The following is a 23720-nucleotide window of genomic DNA, read 5'->3' as shown; positions in this document are numbered from 1 at the left end:
TCTTAACTCACTGAGCAAGACCAGGGATCAAACCCATGTCCTCATGGATACTAGTCAGGTTCATTAATGCCTGAGCCACAACGGGAACTCCTCAAAGCAGGATTCTAAAAGACAATAAAAACTGTGGTCCATACGAGATGGCAAATTAATAATAATAATAATAATTAGTAATAATGGAAAGGCATTCCCACTCATATCTGAAATGTCCTGATGCCAGCAGCCTGCTTGAGGTTTTGAGTTCTTTAAGCGTGTGTCTGGCCTTCCAGCAGAATAATTCCCCTCACCCCTACCTGCCACCTGTGTCCTGGGACAATCCTTCCCTGTCTTACTCTCCCTTCTACTTCAGCTCTACAGCTGGGTCAGTGCCTGTCCTACTCAGGGGGTGTCTGAGTGGCAGGGTCCCATCATCCCCAGTCAGTGGGGTGTTCTGGGGCCCTTGGAATAAGATGTTAGGAAAACTAGGATAAAACAAATCCCATTATAACCTTGAAAGCTGGAATTCAAGGTTTAATTAAAAATGGAAACAGATAAAAAGCTTCACACAAAGCAACATATCAACACATCTTAATCAGAAATGTATCCTGGTCTTGGGATGTCAAATCCAAAAGAAATGTTAACTAAATTAAAAGATTAAACTACAAGTAAATATTTAAGACTACCTAGAAGACTCTGGATCTAGAAGTCACTAGCCAAGTAGCATCCCCCCCCAATCTAAAACGAAGCTAAAAAGGAAGTTTCCAGAGTTCCCGTCGTGGCGCATCAGAAACGAATCTGACTAGGAACCGTGAGGTTATGGGTTGGATCCCTGCCCTTGCTCAGTGGGTTAAGGATCCGGCATTGCCGTGAGCTGTGGTGTAGGGTGTAGATGGGGCTTGGATCTGGCGTTGCTGTGGCTCTGGCATAGGCTGGTGGCTACAGCTCCGATTAGACCCCTAGCCTGGGAACCTCCATATGCCGCGGGAGGGGCCCAAGAAATGGCAAAAAGACAAAAAAAAAAAAAAAAAAAAGAAACACCAAAGAAAATTAGAAGACAAAAATATATCTCTAGTTTCACTGGCTCTTTGTCCCAAAAACAGACCCTGAAGTATTTTGAAAGTTATTTTCCTTACACAATACCTAAATAATACTGTTTTTTACATGGTAAATGTACGTTGTGGACCCAGATAAACATCTACGTTTTCACCATTAACAGTCTACTTCACTTAAAATTACACGGTATACATCACCTATAGACTAGAACATGTAAATATAGCCAAAACACTGCTCAAAAGTCACTCCTGGTCCTATCTACTTACTTTGAGAAAGTTAAATAAAACTAAACATGGAAAGGGTATTAGCATGTTTGTCATGCCCCACTTTTGAGAGCAATAATTCCAAGAAATATGTGAATATATAAAATCATTAACATGATATTTGAAAATCTCTCCATCACCAAAATGCAAGGTCCCCCCAGGGAAATATCTGGTAACCTAAGGGGGTAGGAGCTCAGGTGACCCGTTACCCAGTCTCTTCCTCAGACTGTGACCCCAGATGAGCCTTCAGCTCACTTCTTCTCCGAACACACATTTCAGGTGCTAAATGGCTATCTCGCCACTCCAGCCACCTCCAGGAAGCATGAAAGCCATTTACAACACTAGGCTGTAAACAGCTCATCTGCTGGGAAAGTTGTATTTTGCAGAGTTCTAGACAGAACCATTTCCTGAGTTGCAAAGAGCAGACAATTTTTTTTGCAACCACCATTTCATTTTGAGTCAAGCTAGTTTACCAGTTTAATTTGTGAGCAGACTGCCCTTCTAAATAAAAGACTATAATAAAATCCAAATTATTTACATAAATATAACAAAGGCAATTCATCAAAGCATGGAGAATTTCTAACTATAAAATCCAACTCCACGAAAAAAGGAAAAGGAATACCAATGTCACTTGGGCGGGGGACAGTGGGGGAAGTTTTCACATATTCGTCGAGAAATATAACTCTCGAGGATGTATGAACGATGAAATAGGATAAAAAAATACAACAGAAAAGAAATTACCATATTACAATAGGCCTAAATGCCACAATGTTTTAAAAGACATACTCTTGGATGTGAAGTTTCTAGAGAAAGAAACATGTCCTCTAAAAAGAGTTCTTTTTTTTTAATTCTTTTTTTTTTTTTTTTAATAGTCATTAGTCTCTATTATCTTTTTTCTCACCTTGTGGCATATGGAGTTCCTAGGCCAGGAATCAGATCTGAGCCACAGGTGGGGGAGCCTTTAACCCACTGTGCCAGGCTGGGGATCGAACCTTCATCCTGGCTCTGATCCTGTGGTGCCACTGCAGGAACTCCTTATAGGCATTCTTGAATTTCTTTGCAATAGTCTAAAGCCACTGATTACATTTAAATTCCATTTCCTTAAAAGCCCCAGAAAAAGTTCACCAGACAAACTAATTTCAACTTTCTCTTTAATGAGCATAACCACATATACTCATGTGAAAGAATCATAAGGAGTTCTATAACAGTAAATGTTAAATGAATGAAATTTTATAATTCTTGAGAATTTTAGTTTTAAGTTACGTTGTCCACAGGGTGGCAGTCTCACAGCCTTAATTTTGTCTGTGAATTCAATATACCATTTCAGGGTTCAAAAAGACACAAAGACACACACAAGGGCAATAATAATTTACTGTCTGATTGACAACTGCAAAAACTGTCTTCTGGGGGAAAAAATATGCTTCCTAACTTCCCTATTTCTTTGAGGAGTATTTACTTCCTGGCATCTTCAATTTTTCCTTCAATGTACCTCTTCTATCTAATCCTTTCTATTCTGTTGCCACCACTCTTTTTAGAGATACTAGAGGCAAGGAGAGCTGATAGATTATTAATGGACTGCAGAAGACCCCCAACCTTGGTCAATGGACCACAGAAGACCCCCGACCCTGGTCAGTGTGGACACCACCTACACAATCCTGCACACTACTGCCAATTTAATTTCATTTATTCCCAGAAACTCCATCTTCCTGGCTAGTAAACTCCTTGCACCAAAAATCAAGGACCTCCACAATCAGAACCTTCCAAAATCCCCCATCTAAATGCTCCGCACAAGAGTCAAGGAGCTGTGTAAAATAAACTTCACGTTGAATACACCTTGCAACTTCCTGGTGTTCATGCACTCATTCCAGTATTTTCTGAATGCTCCCTGATGCCAAGCACTGCTCCCAATGCTGATGATACAGAGGGGAGAGAAGGCAAGGCCTCTGCTCCAAAGAGATTCTCTGGACTGCACAGTGTTGGGTTGACAGCTGCTAGAGGAAGGTGGAGAAACCCCCAGACCCCTCAAGGATACAGCTCTTCCCAAGAATGAGCCATCAGAGGCAGGCCAGGGGGTGGGGGATCATAAAGACACCAGAGGAGACCTGTCGGCACTGACACTGTCCCCTGTAGACCCCTGCCTATTTTGGCAGCCGTATGCTACAGGCCTACTCCTATGACTCCTACTGCTATCGATATTACCACTACCACCACTACTGCTGGTCCATTCCTATGCTACTTGTACTATCGGTTCAGCCTAAATGTGCTAACAGCAGTTAATGGGCCTCTGCCTCTGCCTCTGCCTGCTTCCTTCTTATCACCTTGCCTCCCCCCCACCCCCAGATCATCTCAACCAGCAAAAAGCCTGACCAGTTCTCCCAGCCCATCTCTAATGGTGCCTCCTAGAGGCCTTTCCCCATTCCCTTCACACAAACCCACGTGTGGTATTTTGGAGACCTTCAAAGCCCTGTAACCCTTGGCTTAGTCTCCTCTGCGCATTTACCACACGAGGCACTGTACCATAATTATCTGTATACTTTAACCTCCTTCTTCTGCTGTTTGCTGCGCTCTTGCTGCATTCCTGGATTATCTACGAGCTAAAGTTGCAGTGGTCTATCATTCCACTACTATTGTTAAGTATTTAACATCCAAATGATGAATGTGCATGTAGACAAAATATTTATATGCTTTTAATTGCCTCAATCTTTATTAACAGTTGTGTGGAATACAATTGACGTAACATGAAGTTCATCCATACAAAGAGCAGAATTCAGTGCTTTTTAGTATATTTATAGAGTTGTGCAACCATCTTCATCATCTAATTGTAGAACTTCCTAATCACCCACAAAAGAAATCTTGTACCTACAGGAGCAGTCACTTCTCACCCCTTTGTGTCCCCCTCTCCCCTCAAATCCTAGGCAACCATCATCAACCTTCTTTTCTCTATAAATTTGTCACCCTGGGCACTTCATATAAATGCAATCACACAAAAGATGGTCTTTTGAGCCCAGCTTCTTTCACTTAGCATAATGACCCGAGTTATAACATATATTGGTACTTCATGCTCTTTTATGGCCAATTTTTTTTGGTCCTTTTGCCTTTCCTAGGGCTGCTTCTAGTGGCATATGGAGGTTCCCAGAATAGGGGTCCAATTGGAGCTGTAAGCCGCCGGCCTACACCAGAGCCACAGCAACACCAGATCTGAGCCGGGTCTGTGATCTACACCACAGCTCACAGCAACGCCAGATCCTTAACCCAAAGAGCAAGGGCAGGGATCGAACCCTCAACCTCATGGTTCCTAGTCAGATTCGTTAACCACTGTGCCACGACAGGACCTCCATGGCCAGATACTATCTAATGGATACACCACGTTCTATTCATTCACCAGTTGATGGATATTTGGGTTGTTTCCATTTTCTGATTAAGAGTAATGCTGCTATAAACACTGGTGGACAAGTTTTTGGGGGGACATGTTTCAATTTATCTTACCTTAGGGATATATCTAAGAGTGGAAATGTGGGTCATATGGTAACTCAATGTTTTGATATTTTGAGGGAACTGCCAAAGTGTTTCCCAAAGCTACTGTACCACTTTATGTTTCCACATAAAATGAGGATTCCAACCTATGTGTGAGGGCCCCAAGATCTTCACTATTGAAAGCTGGCTCTTACAGAACGGGAGTGATCTCACCATACAAATATCCTTACCCTCATGGAACTTACATTCTAGTGGAACAAGACAAGAAATAAACCGGAACCAATACCTTTATTTCAGATAAGAAAAAGGAGAAAATAATGTAACCAGAAAGTAACCAGAAAAGGGAGGCTCCAGTGAGGGTAGACAGAAAAGCCCCTCTAAAAAAGATAACATTGGGGAATTCCTGTCATGGTGCAGTGGTTAACCAATCCGACTGGGAATCATAAGGTTGCGGGTTCGATCCCTGGCCTTGCTCAGTGGGTTAAGGGTCCAGCGTTGCCATGAGCTGTGGTGTAGGTTGCAGATGCGGGTCGGATCTCTCGTTGCTGTGGCTGTGGTGTAGGCCGGTGGCTACAGCTCCGCTTAGACCCCCTAGCCCGGGAACCTCCATATGCCACGAGGGTGGCCCTAGAAATGACAAAAAGCCAAAAATAAATAAATAAATAAAAAGATAATGTTGGGAGTTCCCATCGAGGCTCAGTGGTAACCAACCCGACTAGCATCCATGAGGACTTTGGGTTCAGTAAAGCTCTTTGCAATTATACTAAGTGCTCAGTTGAAAATCATATCCATTTCAGAGCAATTTGGTACTGTACCGTATCAAGCCATTACAAGATGCAAGGTCAAGACTGAAGCTCCCTCTGGAGCCTAAGCAGAGGGGTCTTTTCTTCCTTCCAAATCTGGGCCTAGGGCTTCAGTGAAGGGTTTCTGAACAAGGACACCATCCCCCTCTAGCTACATGCAACGTTTCCACTTGTATTACTACTACAAAAATTGTTCACCAATTCTTGCAACTCTTAAGTTTGTGAGTGATATGTATTATCAAGAATGTACAGCTCTAAAAAAGAAAGAAAGAAAGAAAGAAAGAAAGAAAGAAAGAAAGAAAGAAAGAAAGAAAGAAAGAAAGAAATTATGGCTCCAAACCCAGAGCACAGAGAAAGTGAAAGATCTACACAAGGTCATAAAGCTAATCATTGCAGGGTCCAAAATATAATGCCGATTCATTATTCTACCCACAACTTCCTAACATGAAGAACGTGAACATCGGATGACTTTCAAAAGTCTCTGATGGTGCTCGGTGCAGACTGGAGGTTCAAATATTTGAATTCATGACGATGATCTAAAACAGTTTTCATCAGAAAGTTTACTTCGAATGATGAAGGATAAGTAATTAATCCTTCATCATGCAGATCACATTCACAGATTATTTCAAAACTCACGGTGCAGTTAAAACTTTGGGAAAGCACATCGAAACCTTGTGCTCTTCAAAACAGCCCTGACCAGAAACCCATCCACAAGCCGCACTTTTTCCTTCTTCATTTGCTCCCAGAGGCCCAAGAGACTAAACATTAGGGCTCACCCCATTTTTCTAATGTCAGCCCGCATTTAAGATAACGCTTTTGTCTCATGTACAGCTCACATGCTGCTGACACAGCTGCCCCTTCTTTGTAATAAACACAGGGCTTCTATATTTAAAAATACAGTGAAACTTTGTTGTAACATCCCCTCCCGTCTCCAGCCAATTTTCTCTTCCAAGCCCCACCTCCAACCCCAGGATTCTCTATCGGCGGCACTCAAAACGTTAGACCTTTGTGCAAAGACAAGTTTCTTTAAAGACAACTCATCCTAGTGGTATTTCTCTTTTCCAGTGTGTGTGTGTGTGTGTGTGTTGGGATTGGGGGGATGGGGGCGGAGAATGGGACAGATGCCCTGCCCCAGAGGCCTTCCGAAGCCAAGGCACTCAAGTCTGTGGCTCTGGAGTCTGGGGTAGTTTTGTGAACCACGGCCAGCGACCCGACGTCCAGTTGGGAGGACCTCGCAGGCCGGCCTCGGGGCGGGGCTCCGGCGCCGCGGGAGCCCCGGGTGGACACGCGGCCGATGGGGCGGCCGCGGGCAGCGGCGCGGTGGCGAAATTGGTGCCCGCGGGCATCGGAGATCCCCCGCCCGCCCTCGGCTCCCCCCAGCCCTGCCCGGGGGCTGCCTTGGGGCGGGGGTGTTTCTAGTAAACACCCGGCCAAGATAAGGAGGACTTGCGAGCCAGGCGAGGGCTCCCGGAGGCCGAAGGCTGGGGACAAACACTCCCCGCGTCGCTTGGGACCGTCAGAAGGGGGCGGCCGAGGAGGAGGGTGTGGGCCCGAGGTGGGGCGCTGGGGGCAGATAAGGCGAGGCCGGAGTTAATCATCACCTCCCGAGCGTTTGGAAAGGGACGGCCCGGGGACTGGAGGAGCTGGAGGGCGGCCCGGGGAAAGTGAAACTCCTTCCTCGCGGCTCAGCCCCGCCAGGCTCCAGCGGGAGCACCGGGACCCTGAGCGTGGTCGCTCCGCCAGCCCGGCCGGCGCAGCACTCGTGGCTCCCAAAGCCGCAGCCCAGATCACGGCGTCTCTAACAAGTACACTAAGGCGAGTTTTCCACCATATCACCCACCAAAAGAAGGGAGAAAAAGAGCCAGAGCCATTGGAAATAAAATAAAAGTTACCCCCAGGGCCCATTTCTAAAAGTGGTTGCAACGTTCCCATACCGGGAGTCGAACCCGGGCCGCCTGGGTGAAAACCAGGAATCCTAACCGCTAGACCATATGGGAAGTGCTGCTAAGAGCACGGCGGTGACTCACCTGACAAGCGCAAACGCTGCCTCTGTTCCGTCTCTACCTCCCGCCACCATCCGAGCCGCCGCCGCCGCCGCTGTTGCTTGCTGCCCACGCGCTCGCGAGCCAGGGAACGCGCCCGTCCCGAGCGCGCGGGCGTCCCGGGGGCGGGGCGGGGTCGCTCCGCCGCCTCGGGAAAGTTTTGAGGCCAAGCTCGGCGACTCGCGGTCCTGAAACCAACTGTTTCACCTCTCTTTTTTGAACTCCGCCAACAGCCCCCAGCCTACAGGTCCGGGCTGCTCCGCTGGTCAAAGTGCGTGCGGACTAGTTGGCAAAGTTGAGGGCGGCGACGTCTCTGGGAACAGCTGTTTGCGTTCGGGGCGGAGGCGGCGCGCGAGCTCCTGGGCCACGGGCCAGCGAGCCTAGAAGAAGGGTGGAGGTTCTGGATCCCAGGGGGAGAGAGAGAGAAAAAAAGGAGAGATGACGCGGGGACGTGAGGCTCGAGCTTCCCGGCCTTCAGCTCAGGTCCCGTCGCGCTTTCGCCCCTTCTCGGTGACCTCAACCCCTTTATAGCGACCCCACCTCTCCGGAGCCGGGAGTACCGCCCCTGGAGGAGGAGGGGAAGGGGAGGAGATTTCAAACGCGAATTGAGTCGTCTGGGCACCCGTAGTTGGGAACCGGGGAGCACTGGTCCGGAGGAAGGAGGGAGGCGTCCGGGGCTCGGAGGCTCCGGTGGGCCTCGCGGTGATCAGGACTCGGACTCGCCCTGCGTGGGGCACGCGAGCCTTAATCGGACCCGGGGGCGACCCGCGGAGCGGCTGGTCCAGTCATGTGAGTCAGGTCTCAGGCTCTAAACAAGGAGGTCTTGTTTCTCCGGGAGGCCCTTTCCCCGCCGGGTCTCTTCCTCCGCCACCACCCCCTCTCCCCCCGCCCGCGGCCGGGGGCGTGACGGACGCTCTCTTAACTCGCTCGGGACCGGCGGCCGACTGGCGGGGCCGGTTCTCCGTGCGGCGTAGGGATGCTACCCCGCGGAGCGCCCTGGGGGCCTGGAGTACGGACCCCTGGAGGGAGGCTGGCGGCCTCTGGAGGTTGGACGGCCGCCGGGATGCTACGGAGCGCTCCCTCCACCTAGCGGGTCGGAAGCCGCGAGCATCCTTTTCGTTTCTCTCGAGCTGGAACCCCGGGGTATTGTGAAAGTATAGGGCTGGACCGCGGCCACCGCTGCCTCCTCCCATCACTAGAAGCGGGCAGCCCTGGTGAGCTTCTAACTTTTTTTAGTTTTTGGTTTTACCGGCTGAGAGATCCTTTGGCTTTTCCAACTCTCTTTTTCTTCCCCTGAGGCTCAAATTGTATTAACTGATGGTCTTAGAGGGATCACAGTCACGCATTGGAGGCGTCTTCTGCTTTGTTCTTTGGGTGGAAATAACGTGATTTAAAGCAAACTTTACGAGTTTCTTCATGCCTCCATTGCCGTAACCTCCAAAAATTCCAGAAAGGAGTCGAAGGGATAAGTAATCTTCTCCAAGATGATCTTTATTTCTTCACGCGGATGACAGTAAAAAATGAGAAATTTTGTTTAAGCTGTTTCGTTTAGGAGACTTTTAAAGCCGATGCAGACTTTTTCTACTCCACTGGCAATAGAATTATAGTTGATTGCTTTCAATCAGCTAAATAATGAAGCAGGGTGCTGTGTGTAACAAGACAAGATTCAGTAGCAGTGCCTTATATTTCGGCCTCTTTAAGATGTAAGTCATGTAAAAATCTTTTTAAATTCTAAATGAACTTAAACTTATTTTTCTCTTTTCCAGGGCAGACTACTGGAAGTCACAACCAAAGAAATTCTGTGATTACTGCAAGTGCTGGATAGCAGACAATAGGCCTGTATGATAATTCCTCTATTCCTCTATTATTAGAGATTCTAATAATAATAAAGTCTTTCTTTCTGACTTAAACTCAGAGCTTACAAAACACTTTCATATACATTGCTCTTGACTTTTCAAAACATGAACAATTTCTATTGTCTTTTCATTCTTAGTAGGGAAGCTGTGAGCCTTCTTTTTCATCAGCCCAAATTTGATTATATACTAAGCCAAATTATTTCTCTGTGGCCCTTCAGTCACATTCAGGAACTGGACAATGAGTGGGTAATCGCATTCATGTGTATGCAACACCTACATTTATAATGGTGCTGTTTGTAATATTGTCGTATACAAAGAAAAATTAAAGCAGAGAGTCCTTAATGAGTAAAAAGAAACATTATCTTAGCTAGTCTTGTATTTTTCTTGCTCTAGAGATAGCTAAATGTATTTGATACAGAACAAATATAAATGGATGCTTATTTTGAAAGAACATCAATAACTTTGTCATGGAATATGAAAATAGCAACCTTTAAGCAATTATTACTGTATCTCTTAATATCTACTGTATCTCTCATTCAATTTTTAAGACATAAAACGAGGAGTTCCCATTGTGGCTCAGCAGTAATGAACCCAACTAATATCCATGAGGATTCAGGTTCAATCTGTGGCCTTGCTCAGTGAATTAAAGGATCCAACCTTGCCTGTGAGCTGTGGTGTAGATCACAGACAAGGCTTGGATCCTACGTTGCTGTGGCTGTGGCATAGGTTGGCAGCTGCAGCTCCGATTTGACCCCTAGCCTGGGAACCTCTGTATACTGCACATGTGGCCCTAAAAAGCCAAAAAAAGAAAAAAGACATAAAAAGTACCATTGATTTCTTCTGTCCATCTCATGCTTGTCATTGTACTATATACGTAGCTCATAAATGATAGAGTATTTTGGCCATGCCTAGGGCATGCTGAAGTTCCCAGGCCAGGGATTGAACTGGCGCCTCCGCTGTAACCCTAGCCATAGCAGTGACCTGGATCTTTAATTCACTAGGCCACCAGGGATGTTTTAAATGTTATATGTATTCTTTTTTTTTCTTATTATGGCACATTAGCATATGGAAGTTCCCCAACCAGAGGTTGAATTGGAGCTGCATCTGTGAACTATACCTTAGTTTGTGGCAATGCTAGATCCTTAACCCACTGAGCCAGGCCAGGGCTGGAACTGCCATCCTCACAGAGTCATTGGGTGCTTAACCCACTGAGCCACACAATAGGAACTTCTAAATGTTTTATATATTTATATCCTATTACTTGGTAGAGATGGATGCAAAAAAGAATAGGGGGCCTTATCTTTAACTTTTTTTTTTCTTTTGTCTTTTTAGGGCCGTCCATGGCATATGAAAGTTCCCAGGCGAGGGGTCAAATTGGAGCTGTAGTTGCTGGCCTACGCCAGAGCCACAGTGATGCCACATCTTAGCCACGTCTGCGACCTATACCACAGCTCACAGCAACACTGGATCCTTAACCCACTGAGCGAGGCCAGGGATCGAACCCACAACCTCATGGTTCCTAGTCGGATTCCTTAACCACTGAGCCAGGACAGGAACTCCTGTCATGGTTTATTTTAAGCACCAAAGGAAACCTTGTCAGAAGGCATAATAATGAATAATATGGTTCTGCTCCCTAGTATCATTTGATGAAAGGGGCCAATGTGCATTAAAATTATTTTCATCTTTTCTGCCAGTTGTCGTAGTTTGCATTTTGTTATGTTCCATTTCTACATTTACTGTTGCTTTGCTGTAAACATTATAATGTGTAGTTTTCCTTTGAAATTTCTCTCTTTTTTCATTTTCAAGAGTGTCGAATTTCACGAAAGAGGAAAGAATCATAAGGAAAATGTGGCAAAAAGAATCAGCGAGGTAATCTAGTTTCTTTCTTTCTTCGCCAGTTTTTCTCTGCGAATATAACCCCTCTATCTAGCTTTCACTTTTATATATCTTAACAGATTAAACAGAAAAGCCTGGATAAGGCAAAGGAAGAAGAAAAGGCATCAAAGGAGTTTGCTGCAATGGAGGCCGCTGCCCTGAAAGCATACCAAGAGGATTTGAAAAGGCTTGGCTTAGAGTCAGGTAAAAAAGCAGCCAGCATGTTTTAAAAGTAACATCAGAGGTCATGCTAAGTCACCTGTTATTGTTCCCATAAAGAAGTTATACACTCGGGTATACTCTCAGGGCTTTTCGTGTGCATCACAGCCCTATTTAGACTGTGGAACTTTGCTCGTGCACTTTTTTTTTTTTTTTTTTAGTGCCTCAGGTGTGGCATATGAGAGTTCCCAGGCTAGGGGTCTCATCAGAGCTGCAGCTGCCAGCATACACCACAGCCACAGCAACGCGGGATCCGACGCCGCATCTGTGACCTACACCACAGCTCATGGCAACCCCAGATCCTTAACCCACTGAGTGAAGCCAGGGATCGAACCTTCATCCTCATGCATACTAGTCAGGTTTGTAACCCTCAGAGCCATATTGGGAACTCCTGCGCCTGCACTTTTATTTTGCTTTTAAATCTTCATGTTTCAATACCTCCATTCATAACAGAAGTACTACCCTGGTGATTGCCTCGTCCTCCATCTCTCTTAGGTCAGTGGTTCATTGCAGAGACACTTGAGTTTTTTAGGTATTCTAATTTATTTTCATAAATGAATCTATTCATTTAAAAATGTCAAAGTGGTCAGGTGGTCAAAACTATGCATCATGTGTATTTATAGAGTGAATTAGCCTTTTATGGACAAATTTAACTGACGTATACTAGTAGAGGGTAGACTTTTTTTTTACTTTTTAATTTTTTATTGAATATATTGGACATGTAACACTGTGTAATTTTCAAGTGTACATTGTGTTACTTTGGTACATTTATTGAAATATGATTGCCCTTGTAATGTAATATTTATACCACATAATTATAGTACCATATCATTGTCTACAGTTATTACACTATGCATTAGATTTCTGGCTTATCTCCTACTCATTACAAGTTTGTACCTTTAAACACATCAGTCTTATCCTTCTATCCCTTAACCCCCGTTAAGTACCATTTTGCTCTGTTTTTCGCAAGTTTGACTTTTTTAGATGCCAGAGAAGTGATAGCGAGCAGTATCTTTCTGTGTTGGGCTTAATTTCACATAGCATTAATGTGCCCAAGGTTCGTCCATGTTGCCACAAATGGCATGATGCCCTCCTTTCTCACTGCTGAATTTTTTTACACACACAGGTGCATGCCCATGCACTCACCGCATCTTTTTCTTTTTTCTTTTTGGGGCTGCCCCTGCGGCATATGGAAGTTCCCAGGCTAGGAATCTAATCCGAGCTGCAGCTGCCGGCCCACACCCCAGCCTCAGCAATGCCAGATCGGAGCCTCATCCGTGACCTACACCAAAGCTTGGGGCAATGCGGGATCCTTAACCCACTGAGCAAGGCCACGGATCAAACCCCGCATCCTCATGGATCCTAGCCAGGTTCTTAACGCAAAAGGAACTCTGCCACATCTTTTTTATCCATTCATCTGTTGACAGGCATTTAGGCTGTTTTCTCCTTTTAGTTATGAATAACTTAGCTGTGAGTAAGGCTAGAATAAGCATCTATCTCCTAAGGATCCTGTTTCATTTCCTTTGCGTATATACCCAGAAGTAGAATTGGTGGGATGGTATGGTAGATGTATTTTTTTAAATTTTTTTGAAGAACCTCCGTATTTTTTTTCCACTGTGGCCGAACCAGTTTACATTCTCACTAGCAGTGTATGAAGGCTCTTGTTTTCACCACGTCCTGGCCAGCAAGAAGGTAGATAATTTGAGGGTGTGAAGATTACTCAGTTCCAGGTAAAAGGGTTTATTTAAGTGGAGCGTGTCTATCTTATCATGGAATTTAGGCTTTAAGTTGATAACTTCCTATTATAAGCATTTCTTCCATGATAAATCCACTGTCCTTAAATCACATCTCAGTTGCTGATCTTGCATAAAAGTTGGGATAGTCAACATGGAATGGTATCATTTACTTTCTAATAAATACTGTTTTCAGTTAACTTTAAGCAGGATAACAAGTAAATTAACTGACATTGCCCTCATCAAATATGAACAGTTGTGACCCGGAATTCCCATTGTGGCATAGCAGAAACGAATCTGACTAGGAACCACAAGGTTGTAGGTTCTATCCCTGGCCTTGCTAAGTGGGTTAAGGATCTGGCGTTGGTGAGCTGTGGTGTAGGTCGCAGCCGAGGCTTGGATTGGATTTGATATTGCTGTGGCTGTGGCGTAGGTCAGCAGCCGTAGCTCCCGTTGGACCGCTAGCCTGGGAACCTCCATATGCTGCAAGTGTGGCCCTAAAAAAAAAAAAAAAAAGAACATTTGTGACCAGACTTTAAAAAATATCCTGGATATTATTAGTTAGAAGTGGGTAGTGGTGATATTTCTATGAGGATAAAACTTTATGTTTGTTTTAAGGGGCAAAGGATGTAGGCATTCCTGCAGAATTAAAGATATAGTTGAAATTCATCTCATCAATTATGTAGATTGGGAGATTTCATTATTCTGCCTTACAAGCAAATAAATCTTAGTATTTTATATTTAATTGGATTATCTTATGAAATGTTTTTCATAAACTTATTTTTATTTTTTTATTTTTAATTTTTTTAGGCTTATCTTCTTTTATTGTACTTCACTTTCTGCATTATGTACATATTAAGGTTTATAAATCAAAGGTTATTGAAAAGGAAAGAAATAAGCATGTATCCTGTCTTTCCTAACTATATTTCATGGTAACCAAAGAGCCTACTTTGATAAGGGAAAGTTTTGTTTTTTTTCCCCTCCAGAGTTCCATCTTATAAACATAGAAAGGATGATAGATATTTTGTATTTAAAATATCTTTGGGGCAACAACCAGAAAGTCATCCCAATACCCCAAACTAGTGTTCAGCTTAGGTCCCGTGAGACTCACCCTGGGAAGGTGACGGCCCCCAGCCTGGTTTAGATGAGTCCACTGACCATGCACTTGGATGTTTTGATGGTGTCTGCTTGCAATGAGTTTCCAGGCCTTCACGTTCTTTCTCTGAATTTATCTTACCTGTAACAAAAGAGTATGCGGATGGAGAACAGTTTTGGGGCTGCTGATATATAATTAGATAAACTTATTTTTAAATAGGATATATATTCCCTCAAAAGTACAACAGTGTAGAAGTTCCCTTGTAGTGCAGTAGGTTAGGGATCCAGCATTGTCACTGCAGCGCTCGGGTGACTGCTATGCCTCGGGTTCAGTCCCTGGCCCGGGAACTTCCACATGCTGCAGGCACGGTGAAAATTTTTTAAATAGTACTACAATGTAGTTAAAGGAAAGAGTTTTTCCTTTTTTTTTTTTTTTTTTTTTTCCTCTAGGGCTGCACCTGTGGCATATGGAGGTTCCCAGGCTAGAGGTCTAATCAGAGCTGTAGCCGCTGGCCAACACCACAGCCACAGCAACTCTGGATCTGAGCCACATCTTCGACCTACACCACAGCTCATAGCAATGCCGGATCCTTAACCCCCTGAGCGAGGCCAGGGATCGAACCTGTGTTCTCATGGATGCCAGTCAGATTCCTTTCCACTGAGCCACGACGGGAACTCCCCAAGTTTTTATTTTTATTTATTTATTTATTTTAGGGCCACACCTGAGGCATGTGGAAATTCCCAGGCTAGGGGTCCAGTCAGAGCAACAGCTGCTGGCCTGTGCCACAGCCACAGCAACTTGGGATCCGAGCCAAGTCTGTGACCTACCCACAGCTCATGGCAACGCCAGGTCCGTAACCCACTGATTAAGCCCAGGGATTGAACCTGCATCCTCATGGCTCCTAGTCAGGTTCATTAACCCCTGAGCCACGAAGGGAACTCCAAAGAAAAGAGTTTTTAAAACTAGCTGCTTTTAAGATTTCTCCAGACATATTTAGAATTTTTAAAATTTATCTTATATACATTTATGCTGTGGTCTCTTTGGAGGTTGTTTTATTTTTTCTCTCAAAGATACATCAAATACAGCTTTTAATTAATTACAGATGCACATCATTTTAAGTGGCTACAGACTGGTTAAAGACAGAAGCTTTGGAGTCCACCAGAATTGCCTCTTGCTAGTAATTTGACGTTCAATTTTTACTAAAATTAAGCAACATAAAAAAATTAAAAAATTAAGTAACGTAATGATATGAATTGCTTATTATAGTGACCACTTGTGACAAGTGTTCGGTAAAGGGTATAAAATACTATCATAGAATGTGATTAAAATGCCATAACTTCCAGATTAACATTTCAGTTTCTTAGAGTTTCACTGTTAGAAAGAATGCTTCTAACAGTGAGAACCCTTATGCAAGCATGTTTTTACCTTTATCTCTGTAGGTTCAATTTCTAGAAGTGAGATGGCAGCTTTGAAGTATAAATTATGGAGTTCCTGTCATAGCTCAGTGGTTAACGAATCCAACTAGAAACCATGAGGTTGTGGCTTTGATCCCTGGCCTCGCTCAGTTGGTTAAGGATCCAGCATTGCTGTGAGCTGTGGTGTAGTTCACAGACGTGGCTCGGATCCCACGTGGCTGTGGTGTAGGCCGGCAGCTGTAGCTCCGATTCAACCCCTGGCCTGGGAACCTCCATGTGCTGCTAGCTCGGTCTAAAAAAGCACAAAAGACTAAATAAATAAAGTGTAAATTATTTTGTATGTTAATAGCTAAAACCAAGCTGTCTCCAGAAATGTTGGGCTGATTTATCCTTTTTCTAGAAGTACAATTAATTTATTAACTGATTTGGGGACTCACTAGCCATTCCCTTGGAAAAAAAGCAAAGCCATAAAAACGACCCATTTATTTACATCCGTGTAAATACCTGATGGATCAGACTGACTATTGGATTTGGTCATTCTTTTCAGTATTATTGATCTAACACACAAAAAAACAAAAATGTATTTGCATTTCTTTGAGTTTTAGTGAAGGTAGGTGTTATTTCTCTGGATGACCCTTGTACTTCTTGCCAGTCTTCTGTTTGCCTGTTGGATGGTCAGGGATCTTTGTTAGGAACACTATCCCTCTGTCTGAGTTGTTAAGTATTTATCATTTATTTGTCTGTCTTTTTTGTTGTTGTTAATCTTTTTTAGGCCACACCCACAGCATGTGGACATTCCCAGGCTAGGGGTCAATTTGGAGCTGCAGCCATGGGTCTACACCACAGCCACAGCCACTCAGGACCCAAGCCACGTTTGCAACCCACACCACAGCTGACGGCAACCCCAGATCCTTAACCCACTGACCGAGGCCAGGGATTGAACCTGCGTCCTCATGGATGCTAGCCAGATTCATTTCTACTGAGCCACGACTGGGAACTCCTGTCTTTCTTTCTTTTCTTTTTTCTTTTCTTTTTTTTTTGTATTTTGTTTATTTGGCCACACCCATGGCATGTGGAATTTCCCAGGCCAGGGATGAAACCTGCACCACAGCAGTGATCCAAGCTTCTGCAGTGACAATGCCAGATCCTTAACTCACTGTGCCACAGGGGAATTCCACTCTTCCTTTTTTTTTTTTTTTAAGTGTTTTCTTTTTTCTTTTTCTTTTTTTTTTTTTGTCTTTCTGCTATTTCTTTGGGCCGCTCCCTCGGCATATGGAGGTTCCCAAGTTAGGGGTCGAATTGGAGCTGTAGCCACCGGCCTATGCCAGAGCCACAGCAGCGCTGGATCCGAGCCACGTCTGCAACCTACACCACAGCTCACGGCAACGCCGGATCGTTAACCCACTGAGCAAGGGCAGGGACCGAACCCGCAACCTCATGGTTCCTAGTCGGATTCGTTAACCACTGAGCCATGACGGGAACTCCCCCTGTCTTTCTTGATAAATATTTTTTTGTTTTTATTTTCACTATACCAAATATTAAAATTCTTTTTTCTTTTTTGGCTCCCTCGCAGCACTTGGAGTTCTCTGGCCAGGGATCGAATCTGAGCCAGAGCTTTGACCTATGCCACAGCTCCCGCAATGCCGTATCTTTAACCCACTGGGCCTGACCAGGAATCGAACCCTTGTTTCTGCATGTAATAGTAATATCTATCCCATTTTGCCACAGAGGGAACTCAGCAACTATGTCAATTTTTTTATATATTTTTTTGCTTTTTAGGGCTGTATGCATGGCATATAGAGGCTTCCAGGCTAGGGGTCGAATCAGAGCTGTAGCTGCCCACCTAAACCACAACCACAGCAACACCAGAACCGAGCTGCATCTGCAACCTACACCAAAGCTCACGGCAACACCGGATCCTTAACCCACTGAGCAAGGCCAGGGATCAAACCTGCGCCTTCATGGATGCTAGTCAGATTCATTTCCACTGAGCCATGACAGGAACTCCTCAACTTTTATGGCGTTAAATTTCATATTATTTTACTTTGTGTTTTTTCGGTAAATATCTTTTATCTGGAATTTATATTGGTATAAAAATATGGGAAAGACCAGAGAGTAGGGAATAGCTTCACATTTTTCCCAGTAGGTAACCAGTTAGTCCAACATTATTTATTAAATGATCCCTTTTTTCCTTTAATAAGAAACACTGGAAAGTGGCAGTTGGATCTCTTTCTCTACTGCTGTGTTTCAGCCATGTGTTTGTCTACTCCTGGATCAGTTTTATACTACTGGGGGTTTTTTTGGGGGCGGGGGGGTCTTTTTTTTGGCCATATTGAGTTCCCAGGATCCCATCTGAGCTGCAGTTTCAACCCATGCTGCAGCTGCAGACAACACCTGCTCCTATAACCCACTGTGGCAGGCTGGGGAACAAACCTGCGTCCTAGGGCTGCCAGTCCCCTTATACCACAGTGGGAACTTCCTTGCTACTGCTTTTTTTCGTTTTGCTTTTTGCTTTTTAGGGCTGCACTGGCAGCATGTGGAAGTTTCCAGTCTATGGGTAGAACTGGAGCTACAGCTGCCAGCCTACACCACAGTCACAGCAATGTGGAATCCGAGCCATGTCTTGGACCTACACCACAGCTCACGGCAACGCCGGATCCTTAACCCACTGAGCAAGGCCAGGGATCGAACCTGCAACCTCATGGATGCTAGTCGGATTTGTTTCTCCTACACCACAATGGGGACTCCTGCTCCTGGTTTTTTAATCATAATTTGAGAATGTTTTAATGATTCACCTGGATATTCTTGTAGTCTTGCCTGTTTAGTTTTCCAGATAGGCTTTCCAGTCCCCAAAAGAATCATATAAAGCTTCGGATTGGAGGAACATTATTTGTGTTTTACACCAGAAAGAAAATTTATGTCAGCTACTTCACGCTGCCCTCATCTCTCTCTAGAAATTTCAGAGCCAAGTGTATCACCAGTCACCAGCACTACCCCACCCACCTCTGCGTCAAATCAGCAGAAAGAGAAGAAGAAAAAGAAAAAAGACCCTTCCAAGGGCAGATGGGTAGAAGGCATAACTTCCGAGGGTTATCACTACTACTATGATCTTATCACAGGAGGTAAGTCATTTGGACATAAAGCTAGTAGAAAAAGATAACTCACAGCTTATTTTGTGAAGACTTCTAGTTCATATTGGGGCATTTAAACATTAAATGAAAGACTATAACTTTACATTCTTGCCACAATGGTAGAAAAAAATTATGTTTGCTTTAAAAAGGCACCCTTTTATATCCAATCTCCTGGGATAAACCAAAATGGAAGATAATGGAAGAAAAAGAATGTATGCCTGAGTCACTAGGGGCGGAATCAGAGCTGAGGCTGCTGGCCTCTGCCACAGCCACAGTAATATCAGATCCAGGCCTCGACTGCAACCTACACCACAGCTCACGGCAACACCAGATCCTTAACCCACTGAGTGAGGCCAGGGATTGAACCTGCGTCCTCATGGATGCTAGTCACATTTGTTTCTGCTGAGCCATGACGGGAACTCCATCTTTTAGGAGTATGAGATCACAAGGAGAAAGAACAAGAAGTCGAAAGTGTGGGTGGTACATCCGTTAAAGGAATGGGTAGAGACAAAGTTAAGAATGCTCGGGAAGGTAGGAGGTGAGATCAGAGTTAACCATGTAGAAAGCCTTGGGCTTCTAGTAGTATAATTTTTTTTTTTTTTTTTTTTTTTGTCTTTTTGCATTTTCTAGGGCTGCCCCCGCGGCATATGGCGGTTCCCAGGTCGAACTGGAGCTGGAGCTGCCAGCCTTCACCAGAGCCACAGCAACGCAGGATCTGAGCCGCGTCTGCGACCTACACCACAGCTCACAGCAACGCCAGATCCCTAACCCACTGAGCAAGGCCAGGGATCGAACCCGCAACCTCATGGTTCCTAGTCGGATTCGTTAACCACTGCGCCACAACAGGAAACTCCCTAGTATTGTACTTATTAAGATCTTTAGAATCACGGCCAGTTCTGGACTACAGAGAGGTAGTCATAATCTCTCCGAGCTTGCCCCGAGCCTGACGTGCATGTTACAGTTAAAACTAAAGTGATTTGAGGTCTTTCTCAAATGCACGTGTAAGTTATTGCATTTGTTTCTCCCTTCTGTTCCCTGTCATTTGCTTCCTCTGTTCCCCATCCTATTGTGTATACTCTTACTCTCAGCAATACCTGTTTTGATTTCTGCATACTTCATCTTCTTCTTTTGCGTCATTATTCCATCTGTCACTTTCCCTTGCCCCAAGATAGCAAAAGGCCAGCTCATGCCTGCAAAAGTTATCAAGCCTGGGAGTTCCTGTTGTGGCACAGTGGTTAATGAATCCGACTAGGAACCATGAGGTTGCAGGTTTGATCCCTGGCCTCGCTCGGTGGGTTAAGGATCCGGTGTTGCCGTGAGCTGTGGTGTAGGTCACAGCCGCGGCTCGGATCCCATGTTGCCTCGGCCGTGGCGTAGGCCGGTGGCTACAGCTCCAGTTAGACCCCTAGCCTGGGAACCTCCATATGCCACGGGAAGCAGCCCTAGAAAAAGCAAAAAGACAAAAAGAAAAAAATTATCAAGTCTGAATTCATGAAGTCTTTAAGAGAAGCCCTCCCTGGCTCTATAATTTTTGTGGATGTACCAGTCACCTCTTATCCTTCGTTCTGTCCTTCCTTTTTGGTTACATTCACCTCTGTTCACCTGGATCCTTCTGCACACTACTACTGGGATGTATGTTGTTTCTTTTTCTTTTTTAGTTATCTTGTAGACTATGAAGATGAAGCGTTATGTGCATGTTGAATATCTTGTAAATATTTGCCAGATTAAAATTGGGGGAAAGTGTTGTTGGTTCTTTTAAGCAAAACTATTTTACAAATGCAATATATTTTGCTTTAAGCATCTCAGTGGGAGAAACCTGAAGGATTTCAAGGAAACTTAAAAAAGGTAATTAAAGCACAGTAATAGTATCTTTTCTTTATTCTTGAAGTGACTGGCTTCTCAGATTTTACTTTCAAATGAGCCCCCCCAGGCCCCCTTCCCTCTTTGTTCCTTTCTTCCTGTAATCCTTTTGTCAGAAGGCTGTGTAGAGGTAAAAAGTGGTGTCTACCCCCAAACTCCAGGCAGGGCAAATACTATTCCTTGATGAGTCATCAGTTGCCATTCGGTCAGTTCCTGACCGACTGCCAAAGAATCATTCCTGGCTTTTCAGGAGTGAGACAGCCCCTCCCTGAAAGGTGGCTCATGATTATCTTAAACCAAGCTTCCTGGCTATGATCAGTACCACCCCTAGTTCCCAGGTGTCAGGAGGAAGGGAGAGGTTAGCTGGCTCTGCCTCAGATATCTTATTTATTATGCTTTATTTACTTAATTTTTTTTTAGGGCCACACTCACGACATATGGAGGTTCCCAGGCTAGGGGTCTAATTGGAGCTACAACTGCGGCCTACACCACAGCCACAGCCACAGCCACACGGGTTCTGAGCCATGTCTGTGACCTACATCATGCTGGATCCTTAACCCACTGAGTGAGGCCAGGAATCGAACCTGCAACCTCATAGTTCCTAGTCAGATTTGTTTCCGCTACACCACGACGGGAACTCCTTTTTTTTTTTTTTTGGCTCTTTATTATATCGCCACATCTTTATCTTCAGCTTATACTGATTTCTTCCCTCCCATTAGACGGCAGTGAAGGCTGTTTGGGTAGAAGGTTTAAGTGAAGATGGCTATACCTATTATTATAACACAGAAACAGGAGGTAAGTGTTACCTTTGACATTCTTTTAAACTGTCGAAAATTGTAAGCTGTCTAAATCTGAAACCACTTATCAGCCTGCTGATGAATTGTCTGACCTTGAGAATTTTAGTATAGTGATAGAAAGATTTCTATAGCAAGTATGTATTACTTTTTTATAATTTAAAAATATTAATACAGTAGAAAAGTCAAGAGATTTCTACATATGCTGAGCTGTGCACTGTTTTTCTCCGCTGATACTGTATTCACAATTTTTTTTTTTTTGGCCACACACCATGGCATTCAGGAGTTCCCAGGGCAGGGATTGAGCCCGTGCTGCAGTTGCAACCTGTACCACAGCTGCAGCAATGCCAGATGCTTAACCCACTGAGCCACCAGGGAACTTCCCAAATTTCTTTACTTTGAAGATCATTTTTATTCTACCGTTATTGGTTTTTATCATGATGATTTCAGAAATATAATCATTATCATGGATGGTACCTTAGCGATCACTTCATTCAACTTGCCTTTTCCTTTTTTAAAAAGCAAAAATGGGAGTGCCCTGGTAGCTTAGCAGGTTAAGGAGCCGGTGTTGTCACTGCTGTGGCTCTGGTTGCTGCTGTGGTGTAAGCCTGATCCCTGGCCTGGGAACTTCCACATGCCGTGGGCATTGCCCTAAAAAAGCAAAACTGAAGCTGTTTTAGCAGTGGCTGAGATTGTCTGATTTTCACTCTTACTAATTTAAGAATGTTTCAGTTATATATTTAGAAAACATGCACAGCAATTTTACCTAATCACTCTCTGTTTTTCAAAGTAAGATTTTGTCTAATTTCATAAAACTAATCTTTCCAATAATTGTACGTGGTTTCTTCTGCAGTTAAATTTACCAGAATAGCTATAATATTGGTGTATCTTGAAGATTTTTTAAAAATTTAATTCCTGGAGTTCCCGTCGTGGCTCAGTGGTTAACGAATCCGACTAGGAACCATGAGGTGGCGGGTTCGGTCCCTGGCCTCCCTCAGTGGGTTAAGGATCCGGTGTTGCCGTGAGCTGTGGTGTAGGTCACAGACGCGGCTCGGATCCCGAGTTGCTGTGGCTCTGGCGTAGGCCGGTGGCTACAGCTCCGATTGGACCCGTAGCCTGGGAACCTCCATATGCCGCGGGAGCGGCCCAAGAAATGGCAAAAAAAGACAAAAAAGTAAATAAATAAATAAATAAATTTAATTCCTACTTTCCAAAGACTTCTACATAGCATTAAATCATTTAGGAAGAAAAGGCCCTTTTGAACTTCAGATATATATATACCCAGCCTGCCTAATGATGACAGGGGTTCTACCTCAGTAAACTGAATGTGCTCACTCCTTCTAGAGATAACATGACCTATAACATAGCTCTAGAGTTTGATCTGCGTGAGCTCAGTGCACAGCTTTTTCCCTTATCAGCTCTGGACCCTGTGGGCACGTCACTGGGTCTACAGTTGCTCTTCAGTAAAACAGAGGTGATCGTGTGCCCTGTGGGGTCATGATGGTCACGTGTCCATAAAGTTCCCCAAACAGTACCTGGTGCATATTAGATGCCTAACAGATTACTGCTTGAAAATTCTGTTACTCGTGTCAAATAGAGACAGGGAAAAGTCATGCTTTTCCTTTGTGCTGTAAAGTACCCTGTAATTCACAAGGGACTGTATCTGTTTATTTACCCTCAACAGTTTCAGCCAATGTCTGAACCAGTATGATTACTGATAGAGCCTCTTTCACTCTATTAATATGGAAGTTCCCAGGCTAGGGGTCGAATCGGAGCCACAGCCGCCAGCCTGCGCCATAGCCACAGCAACACGGGATTTGAGTCAAGTCTATGGCCGACGCCACAGCTCACGGCAAGGCCGCATCCTTAACCCACCGAGCGAGGCCAGGGATCAAACCTGCGTCCCCATGGATAACAGTCGGGTTCATTACCCCTGAGCCACGATGGGAACTCCCCCTTTCACTCTTAAACCTTTCCCAGTTGAAGAATAAATTTTAGAATCCCTTTCCCTTTGATTAAACTAAAAGTAGAGAGTAGCTGCGAGATAATTAGAACTGTTATCATTTTATGAAAAGCCAGATACACCACTGGGTGGCAGTAGAGTTCAATTGAGATTTTTTTGTTGTTGTT

General features: G+C 44.4%; 2 protein-coding genes and 1 non-coding gene across 15 annotated transcripts in view; 1 reads left to right on the top strand and 2 right to left on the bottom strand.

Annotated features, from left to right (window-relative positions):
- Positions 1-8175, bottom strand: part of ELF1 (E74 like ETS transcription factor 1) — a 122454-nt gene extending 114279 nt beyond the window's left edge. For both annotated transcript variants that reach the window (XM_021065635.2, XM_021065638.2), the window contains exon 1: positions 7597-8175. The gene's annotated coding sequence lies outside the window, so the exon portion shown is untranslated. The remainder of the gene's footprint in view (positions 1-7596) is intronic.
- Positions 7495-7566, bottom strand: TRNAE-UUC (transfer RNA glutamic acid (anticodon UUC)). Its single transcript has one exon. It is a non-coding gene; the product is annotated as a tRNA-Glu (tRNA).
- The window catches only part of WBP4 (WW domain binding protein 4), a 38425-nt gene continuing 22432 nt past the window's right edge, over positions 7728-23720 (top strand). For 6 of the 12 annotated variants that reach the window (XR_014819587.1, XR_014819588.1, XR_014819586.1 and 3 more), the window contains exons 1-7: positions 8242-8400; positions 9378-9450; positions 11274-11336; positions 11423-11546; positions 18760-18927; positions 20735-20781; positions 21516-21591. Coding sequence is in view for 7 of the 12 variants with exons in the window: in XM_021065640.2 (XP_020921299.1) it covers positions 8399-8400; positions 9378-9450; positions 11274-11336; positions 11423-11546; positions 18760-18927; positions 20735-20781; positions 21516-21591 (553 nt within the window). In the remaining 5 variants the exon portion in view is untranslated. Of the gene's footprint in view, positions 8095-8241; positions 8401-8557; positions 8826-9377; positions 9451-11273; positions 11337-11422; positions 11547-18759; positions 18928-20734; positions 20782-21515; positions 21592-23720 lie in introns of those variants that run through there. The other 6 variants (XR_014819589.1, XM_021065641.2, XR_014819590.1 and 3 more) reach the window with 4 other exon arrangements.

Source organism: Sus scrofa, chromosome 11 (assembly GCF_054392235.1).
Source record: "Sus scrofa isolate SSC_HxYL_T2T_F1_AM1 chromosome 11, Sscrofa_HxYL_maternal_Yorkshire_Landrace_v2.0, whole genome shotgun sequence".
In the NCBI taxonomy this organism is placed as follows: Eukaryota; Metazoa; Chordata; class Mammalia; order Artiodactyla; family Suidae; genus Sus; species Sus scrofa.
Note: the sequence above shows the minus strand (reverse complement) of the source record. Positions and strands in the feature narration are given on the sequence as shown.